Source organism: Tupaia chinensis, unplaced genomic scaffold, assembly GCF_000334495.1.
Source record: "Tupaia chinensis unplaced genomic scaffold, TupChi_1.0 Scaffold146346_2, whole genome shotgun sequence".
NCBI lineage: Eukaryota > Metazoa > Chordata > Mammalia > Scandentia > Tupaiidae > Tupaia > Tupaia belangeri.
This window is the reverse complement of record NW_006206203.1, coordinates 223,145-232,771: the sequence shown is the minus strand read 5'-3', so window position 1 is coordinate 232,771 and position 9,627 is coordinate 223,145. Positions and strand designations below refer to the sequence as shown.

Genomic DNA, 9,627 nt, shown 5'->3' with positions numbered 1-9,627 from the left:
AAAAAAACATTACTAACGGAACTGGGTAATGGTGTGGAAGGGGGTGGAATGTTTAAACCTACTTTAGTTGGGGCTGCTTTTTTCAAGTTGCCAGACTTTGGGTCACCAATGCCAAAGTCACTGATATGTCTGTGAAATGCGACCCTGGGGGAGTCAAGGCTGTCAAAGGCTCTCGCTAATTTAAAAAGGTTTCTCTGGTTCTGTAGATTAACATCACTATAGGAGGATCCTTGAATTACACGGAGGCGAGCTGAATGTTTTGTTTTAAGTACTTTGCTTAACAGGGTGTGGAAATTTAAGTGCCAACATTCAGTGGGAAGTTAACACCCTGGAAAGATGAATGAAAGGGCTGCCACTGCTAATACTACCCAACTTTAGGCTCCGAAACAAAAGCAGCTGCTGATTTTCTTGCATCTAGAATTTCTTTCACAGTTCCAAGCCTAAAGACCTTTGTCACACTTTCTTGCCTTTTTCTCTGAAACTAAAAATATAAATTCGGAGGTCGCAGCTACCCAAGACAAAGGTAAATTCTCGGCGTGGGAGTCTCCGTTGACCTGCTTTTCAAGTTCAGTATGTTGTTCCTGTGAAGGAGCTACAGCAAGGCCGGGCCTCACGCATAGCCGACTGGGATACCTTCTCCCAGGGGGTTACCCTAGAGTCTTTTACCCTAAGGAATCAGACAAGAAACACCTGCCATTCTACAAACACTATCGTTTTACAAAGATTAATGATGAAAATTCCATAGTTTCCAAGGTTACAATGTCAAACTAAAACAAGCTGATTTTACTCTGGAAAGCTGTTTCTACCTATTTTTAGTTCAGACTAGAAAATAAAACCTTATCTCTGTTGATATAAAAGTTACAACAAAGTAATAGTGAGTGAATTTAGGGGTTGGCCACTGTATTTAGTTGTATAAACTCTCATGGAAGATTCTTTATAGACTCTCCATCATGACTCAAAGCTGTCTAAGATTGGGATGTAGGAATCTAAGAAACAGAACGCATCTTTCTTGTTGTCATATTTTCAAGAGCTGCTATAAAACCCTGCTACTAGCCCACAGAAACTTGTACGCTTGTAGCTTAGCAATTACGGCCAGTTTCTCTAAATCTATTATCTATGCCAGAATTATTTCCACTTCCTTCTCAATCCTGTTGGTTTTCTTTCTTTCTTTCTTTCTTTCTTTCTTTCTTTCTTTCTTTCTTTTGTCTTTTAAGAATTATTTCATTTATTTTATTTACTTATTTGTTTATTTTAATTTTACCAGAGAGGGACAGAATGGGGGAGGGAGAGGAGTGAGAAAGCAAGCTACCAGGTCCGGGACTTGAACCGTGGTCAGCCATGTGGGAATCCAGGGCCCTTAACTACTATGCCACCTGCCAGCCCCCCTGTTGATTTTCTTTTCCTCCCCGAGATTTACCAAGGCTAGATCACAGATGGTCAATAGTTCCCAAGGGCAGAATCAGTATCCCAGTCATTCTAATCTATGGCATCCCTCTTTTGAGAAACAGTTGAGCAGAGCCTTTTGAATCTTAAATGCCTTAATTCAAATGTAACCCTTGGACTAGCTAGTGGCATAGTGGTTAAGGAGGCTGGATTCTACATGGCCAACAGTGCAGGTTGAGTCTCAGATCTGGTAGGTTAAAAACATGTTGGGTATATATGTGTGTGTATGCCCAAAATCTTAAAAGGAGGGTGAGAGAGAGAGAGAGGAGAAGGGACTGTGGTGTGACCAGCCCCTACGATGAGTGCTTTCTCCCCACCTCTATGCCTTTTGTCTCTCTTTAGTGAGCATACATGCCCTCTTACAAACAAACAAAAAAGTAACCCCTAACCTTCATGTATTGTTGATGAGAATGTAAAATGGTATAGTATGGGAAACAATGTGACAGTTTCTCAAAAAATCAAACATCGAATTTCCATATGATCAAGCAATTCCATTTCTGGGTATATACCTAGAAGAATTGAAAGTAGGGAGTCCAATAGATACTTGTATACAAGTATTCATAGCAGCATCAAAGCCAAAAAGTAGAAATAATCCCCCCAAGTGTTAATCAATGAATAAATGGATAAAAATTTTGAGAAATTTTGAGAGAATATCCTTCAGCCTTAGAAAGGAAGAAAATTCTGACACATACCTAAAATATGAATGAACCTTGAAGACATTATACTAAATAAAATATATCAGACACGTAAGGGTAAATATCGTATGATTCCACTTCTATGGGGTGCCAAGAGTGATCAGATTCATAGAGACAGCAAGTGGAATGGTGGTTGCCAGGGACTAGGAGAGGAGTCATTGTTTAATGGGTACCAAGTTTCAGTCTGTGATAATGAAAAAGTTCCAAAGATGGATTGTGGGGATGTCTGCAGGACAAAGTGAATGTACTGGGTCATCAGAAAAATCATGACATATTTTTCCTATGCAAAAATGCATCGTGATTTTTCCAACAACCCAATATTTAATGCCACAGAACTTTACATTCATTTACCAGTGGTTCAGATGGTGAGTTGGATGTATATTTTAATGCAAGTTTTTTTAATGACAAAAATAATAGTCCCTAAATTGTGGAGATCACCTTGGAGATGATCAAATAACGAATCAGTACTGAATTAAGCAATAAGTGTGTTCTATCACACTGGTCTTTCTCCTTTCCCTTCCTACCTCCATGCATCATCTCTCTTATGCCTTAAGAGCAATAATCAACCTTGTGTCTTTCTTCCTTCTAGTCCCAACTTGTCATCTTGCCTCACCTCACCTTGGCTAATTGCCCAGATTTCTGTTAAATCAAAATTGTCTGTTTCCTTTCTTGGGCCTTTTTACCTTGAATTTTCTTTTTTTTAGAGAGTTGGTTTTTTTGTTTCGTTTTGTTTTTCTTTCTTTCTTTCTTTCTTTTTTTTGCTTTAGGGTGTATGTGTTCACCAGAGAGATAGAGAAAGATGTAGAGACAGCAAGAAATCACCCCAGGGGAGATGGCCACACTGCAGTCCCTTCTCCATTCTCCTCTTGGGATTTGGGCATGCACACACATGCACCCAGCATGATTTGCAAGCCTCCGGGTCCAGGACTTAAACTATGGTCGGCCGTGTAGGAATCCAGCAACATAACTATTACACCATCTGCTGGTCCCTTACCTTAAATTTACCCGAAGTAACATCAAATCATCCATCCTACTCATAATCTCTTGAATGTGATTTAAAGCTAAGATAAAACAATCCATCTATTTTAGTTGAGATTAAAGACACCAAATCGGAAGCAAACTAGAGAAATCAATGACCTCTTAGATTTCCTTCTGGTTCTAAGTAAAACAAAATATTCTGCCATTCTGTTCTTACCACACTTTAAAAATGCATGTCATGTGATCTACTGATAATTGATCTGACAAAAAAAGAAAAGGTCACCAGCTCCCTTTTAGAACCTAAAGCAACATTTATGACCAATATGTTAATGATTTTTTTTTCATTCTTCTAGAATGTTGCAGAGACTATCATTGGGCTTAATTATTATATCACTTGTACCTGTTCATTGTATAAGAAAAAATATATAAACATACTGAAAAGTAAGGCAATGAAAAAGACTGAGAATTGCCCATAAATCTATCTCCCCAGAGATAACCGTTTGTTAACACTTCAGTGTATGTCCTTCCACTGTAGTTAATTGTTTAAACCAAGAAGAAAGGACTTTTTGGAATTCAGTTTCACATGAAAGGGACTGCTGTGGGCCTAGACCTCGGGCAGGGACATTTGAGAAGAGATGGAAGGCATATATGTTTTCCCTGGCTTAGAAGAACCCAAACAAACCATAAACAATGTGCTACTTCGGGTCATGAATGGTTTATCTCCCCTTTTATTTAATTTGAGAGTCAAGGCAAGGGCATCTGCATTCAACAGTGATAAGTTAAATTCCTGGTCAGCTCAGGTATCTCTTTCTTGTTTTAGGTTAAGGGAGGAGGTATCCTTAGGCATCTTTATGCTATGTTGAGGGGCTTAAAAACCAAGAACTGGAATGAACCCAAGAGGTCATCCAGTCCAAAGTCTTCTTTCAGGAAAACTATGTCTGAAGTGTCCCGCAACATCAGCCGTCCTTTCTCTCTTATCCTGTCCTTAATGTAAATTCCATACAGTCTCTCGGTTCCATATGAATTCCCCTTATCATCAAAAAGTCTCAGTCTGTTCATTTAAATCTGGTTAAGCCTGTTTCCTCATAGATATCTTCTGTGGAGATGACTAAGTGAGAGCTTTTCCTATCTGAAACTGATACGTTATTCCTCAGTTTTCTTGCTACCAGGCTATTTAGATTAAAACATATGGAATGGCCAATACTGCATAACTTTTGGCCTACAAAAATAGCAGTTTCACATGTTTTAATTTAATAAGTAGCCTTAATTCTTTACGTCTTTCAGAAGTTCTTTGTTTCTGATATTTTGACAAGTAAAGGTTTTTTGTTTTGTAACCTACTCAGGATCTTCTCTAATATCCCTATAGCTTTCTTAGAAAACAGTGATCCAGAGCCAAAAGGTGGCAAGGTGTTTAAGGCACTGTACTTTCACATAGCTAACCACAGTTCAAGTCCCAGACCTGATGGCTTGCTTTCTCTAACCTTAACTTTCCTTCTCTCTCTCTCTCTTTCAGTCCCTTTCTGGTAAGCATATGTGCCCTATAGCAAATTAAGAAAATAATAAGAAGAAATAAATTAAAATAAATCATTTTTAAAAAGGGAATAGTGATCCATATATGCATATGAGTACCAGAAAAATTGCTTGTATTACAGAGGACTGATGCAAATATAATGAACTACTTCCACTTTTTAAAATATATATATATAAATGAATGTACATTTATATATCTATTAACTTATATTATGTATTTTTATAATTTGAAAAATTAGAAACAAATTAGTGAGGGAAAACCCAGATTAAAGCATATTCCCATGAGTTTAGAACTTTAAATGGTATGGGAACAGAGGCATTATTAAAGAAATAAACAAAATTGTGTAATTTCCCTGACCAGCTGTGTTGCTTTCTACTACTTTAATATTTCATGACCAAAAAGATTCAATATGCCTTTTTTTTTTCTTCTCTTCTCACCTTTAGCTCAACCATAAATTTCCAGCAACAGTGCACATGGCACATCAAAAACCCACACCTGCTCTGGAGAAGGTCGCTCCACCAAAAAGGATCTACATTATTCAGCAGCCTCGAAAATGTTAAGCCGGGACATAAAACACAGCTGTCTGGTCAACTGCTTCAAGCATCTGACAACTTAGCAAAAAAGGACCAAAACTTTCTGTAGGTCTACTAAGCTTGCTTGGTAAATAAAACAGCTTTTGTATTATCCCTTTTGACTTTAGGTAATAAAGCATCTGAAATTGTAAGTCCCATGTGTTCCAGTACTTCTTTTAGATCCAGGTCAGGATCCCACTTATATTCACATTTGTGATTCTGCAGTCAGTGAACAATCCCAAATTCCCAGCTATTGTACTCCCCCTCAATGGATAAGAATTCTTCTCCATGACCCTGATTCTTCCACCAACATTGACCTCTCCTTGAAGGCAATGGTTAGAAAGTAGCACACTGAGCTTTTCAAGGCCAATATTCTGTGCAAACACAAGAGTGACTCTTCTCAATTTGTCTGTCTTAGGATGTTAAAGCTTTCATTTAAAGTGAATTTTTTTTCTAGTTACCCACATGAATACATAGTTTGTTCAAAGATTTGGTAAAAGAAAATGAAAAAAAATTAAATTGATTAAAAATATATTCTCTTCTGTCAAGCATTCAAGAATGAAAAATAGGATTATAGTTTTAGCAGGAAATTTGCTCAGAGTATCCCAGAAAGTTAATGCTCTAGAACTGAGGGGATTTTGATATTATAGGGCATTACGGTGGAGCTATAGAAGTTGATCTTTGAGTTGGGATGAGAGGGAAAGTGTTCCCTTAACTAAACCCGTTCTGGCTCTCCTGCCCTCTTTACCATATGTACACATACACACGCTTCAAATACTCACACGAGAACAGCCAAGGGTTTGTTCAGGTGATAGTAAGAAATAGCCACATTTCTCTCTCTCTACAGAAGTTAGCTGTCCCACCATGTTCAACGTTTTTTTGTTTTTTTTGGAGATTGCTATAGGGCACATGTACTCATGGGTATGTTGGCAGTGGAGGTGTAAGAAATTACCCCCAAGGGGATGGACACACTACAATCCATTTTTTTTTTTTTCATTCTCTTCTTGGGATTGTGGGCATTATGTGCATATACAGGCCCTTAGCACACACATGCCCCAGTGTGTATTTCAAGCTGCTGGATTGGGACTTGAACTATGCATTTGGCTATGTGGGATCAAGCCACTTTAACTTCCATGGCCACCTGCTGGCCCCATGTTCCACCATTCTGCATTCCATATTATAAGACCAACCAACAACCGTTTAGCCCAAGGAAAGGATCAACACTTTACCCGTCATTTTACAGGTTGACAACGCTTAAGTATGACCTAGTGCCAAACTGATTCCTGGAAATCTAAAGGCACCCTGGACAAAGCCTAATAAACATGAGGATGCATACAATCTCCTACTCTGCATTCTTTGGCTCTTTTTCAAGAATAAGAACATTCCTAAGATAATATTGAGCTTTCAGCTATGCCAGCATGAATTAATAAAACAGTTATCCTAATCTCCCCACTTGGCTTAACCCAGTTCCCAGTCCTCTAGGGCTATTGACAGAAATATCCCAGGGAGATAAGTGTTGCAAGGCAAATACACAGAAATTCAAGGTCAGCCACCATTTCCCCAGGGACGGTAGCACAGTATAAGCCAGATGGTAAGCACAAGTTGGAACGCTGGGCTAAGATTTAGGACACTGAGGTTCTACTTCTAACTTTTACTGGTTCTGAAACCTTAAACAAGTCACTCAACCTCTCTAATCCTTGTCAAGAGGACACAATACCCCTACTCCCCATTTGACAACCTTCCAGGGCAGACTGTGAGGAACACAGCATGACCTCTGAGATTTATAAAAACTATTTAAAGAGGAGCAGTGAGAGCAAGGTGGTACTGGGATGCCTCTCCTAGAAGCTGCCAGAACTAGAGTGCTATTAAGTAGAACTACAAAACTGGGTATAAGCTGGTCCGAGAACAGGAAATGCAGAGGAACTGAAGATGTGGGGCTAGAGGGAGGCAGGGAGGAATCATGGAGAGGGTGATAAAATAAATAAAAAACAAAAAACAAAACAAGGATGATGGCACAGCTAGAACTGCCTCTCCTTAGGATGATATGAGAGCCTGCCACCCAAAGGAAGTAAGAATAGAGGAAGGGTACCTTTGTCTTTGTCTAGAGAGCAAGGATACATTACGAGGGCAGAGAGTGTGCTCAGAGACTGTGCAACAAGAACTTGAGCACTAAATTAGGTCCACAATTGCAGTCGCTTAAATCATCAAAGCACAAGAATTTTGGTGTCAACTTCGGATCAGAAAGGAAATTGGGGGCTGGCAGGTGGCATAATAGTTAAGGGCATTGGACACCCACATAGCTGACTTCGGTTTCAATCCTGGACCTGGAGGTTTGCTTTCTCACTTTCTCTCTCTTTCTCTCACTCTGCCCCTCTCTGGTCAAATTAAAACAAACAAATAAATAAATAAAGTTAAATAAAAAATTTTTTTTTAAAAAAAGGAAATTGGAATTAACTTGGAGAATGTATAGGAAGAGAAAGGACCAGAACTACAAAAAAAACCAAAGGGTAGTTCCCTCTCCCTCCTGAGGAGTAAAGCCCTGGGAGGATATGCTCCACTGGGTCCTGAACTCTCAGGGGTGTCACAGGCCCAGCCGAAGCCACCTCACTGAGGGAGGGGCAGGCTAGGGTAGACTAGTGATCCTCTGCAGATGCTTTCTTTAGCTCATTTCACTTCAATTCACCAGTCTCTATGCTGGGTGCTGGGACACAAAGATGAGTAGGATGCTGCCATAGAATCTCTTAGACTAAAGGGAAAACAGGCTGTTGACAAATCAATAGGAAAAGATTTTCGCCACAGCTCAGAGAGGGTTAGAGGACATGCTGCGGACAAGGCACACTCGAGAGTCACCTGTAATCAAAAATGTGTGGTGGCTGTGGAGGTCAACAGTCCATGCACAGAATTTAATTAAGCTTTTAATTATGAACTTTTCAAACATACACAAAGGTAAAGGGCGTATTACTTACATTGAGCCCTCACAGAGCTTCAACAATGTGGTCAATCTTGTTTTAGCTGTGTCATCCAGCCTCCTGATTCCTTTACCTCCTCTTTCTCTCTCTCTCTCTCTCTCTCTCTCTCTTTGTGGACTACTTTAGAGCAAATCCGAAACATCATGTAATTTGATCCAGAACACACTTCGGTATATTATCCACAAAAGATACATCCTCATGTGTGCTTGCTCTCACTTTCTGTCTCTCACTCTCACTTTCTATCTTTCTCTCTCTTTTTTCTCTCAGTAAACAGAATTTCCACAAATTTTGAATGTAAAAGGGAGTATTTATGCAAGTCATTCAAGAATTTTTCACCATAAAAGGGAGACTGGTATTTCAATGCTAGACGCAAGGCCAGAATAAACAAACAAAACATAGAGCTGAGCCAGCAACACCCACAGAAAGGACTGCTGAGAAATCTGTAGGAGGTGGAACTCTGGAGGGGAGAAAATGAAGATGGCTTTCAGATAGGAGGGAACAAGGTAAGCATGCAATTGCTGGGGATACACAAGAAATACAAAAAGAGAACTCTAGAGGAAATTAGTTCTGGATGAGATAAGGCTATAGAGAACACTTCAAAATAGTTCTTCCTGAGACCACCCCCCTAAAAAAAAATTAGGTACAAGAGGAACAAAAAAGTCCAAATGACTGGAAAAACTGAAAAACAACAAATATTTGTCAGGCTCCTTCTGTGTGATAGATTCTCTTTATATAAACCACACGTCCAAGGAATACATGGCTACCATTTGGCATATATTATGTGTCACAAGAATGTCAAGTCATCAGTTGGAGGTTCAGCCTCATAGCTCAATGGTTAAAGGAGCCAGATCCCACAAGGCCAACCATGGTTCAAATCCCAACCCTGATGCCTTGAAAAATACACTAGATACATCTGCTTGTAGGCCCCAAATCCTGGCAGGATGGAGAAATGGAGGAAAAGGGATTGCAGTGTGACTATGCTCTATTGAAAGATACTTTCTTTCTCTGGTGAGCACATGTACACTCTCACAATAAGAATAAATAAATAAAAATGTCATAGACTGCACTCCCTTCAGATTGCTTCAAACTCCTATCTTACCACGAGCCCTCTCCAAGATGTCTGTGAATTCCCCAGTGGGGTTTCATGGTTATGGTCACCTCTAATTTCCAATGAATACATTTATTATTGTCATCCCTACGCCTTATCATTCTGATCTGTACTCAGCTCCTCTCCCTGGTGTCCCCAAAAGCCTGCTCTGATGGCTGGTAAGCTTTGTAAAGACTTAGTAGACAGTTTACATCACAGTAACCAGACAAATTCCAATAGAATATTAGATAACCCTAATATTAATGGTTTTATGTGAAGGATATCCTTCTTCCACCTACTTCCCACCACCATCTCTACCCCACTGTTTTTGTCACCCCTGCCAATTCACTAA

At 39.5% G+C, this 9,627-nt stretch overlaps 1 protein-coding gene across 2 annotated transcripts in view; it reads left to right on the top strand.

Annotated features, from left to right (window-relative positions):
- Window positions 1-5,365, top strand: part of DAPL1 (death associated protein like 1) — a 26,546-nt gene extending 21,181 nt beyond the window's left edge. Inside the window, exon 4 of one of the 2 annotated variants that reach the window (XM_006168887.3) lies at window positions 5,091-5,365. In XM_006168887.3, the coding sequence (XP_006168949.1) occupies window positions 5,091-5,207 (117 nt within the window). In that variant the 3' untranslated portion in view covers window positions 5,208-5,365. The remainder of the gene's footprint in view (window positions 1-5,090) is intronic. The other variant, XM_014584320.2, reaches the window with a different exon arrangement.
- The last annotated feature ends 4,262 nt before the right edge of the window (window positions 5,366-9,627 follow it).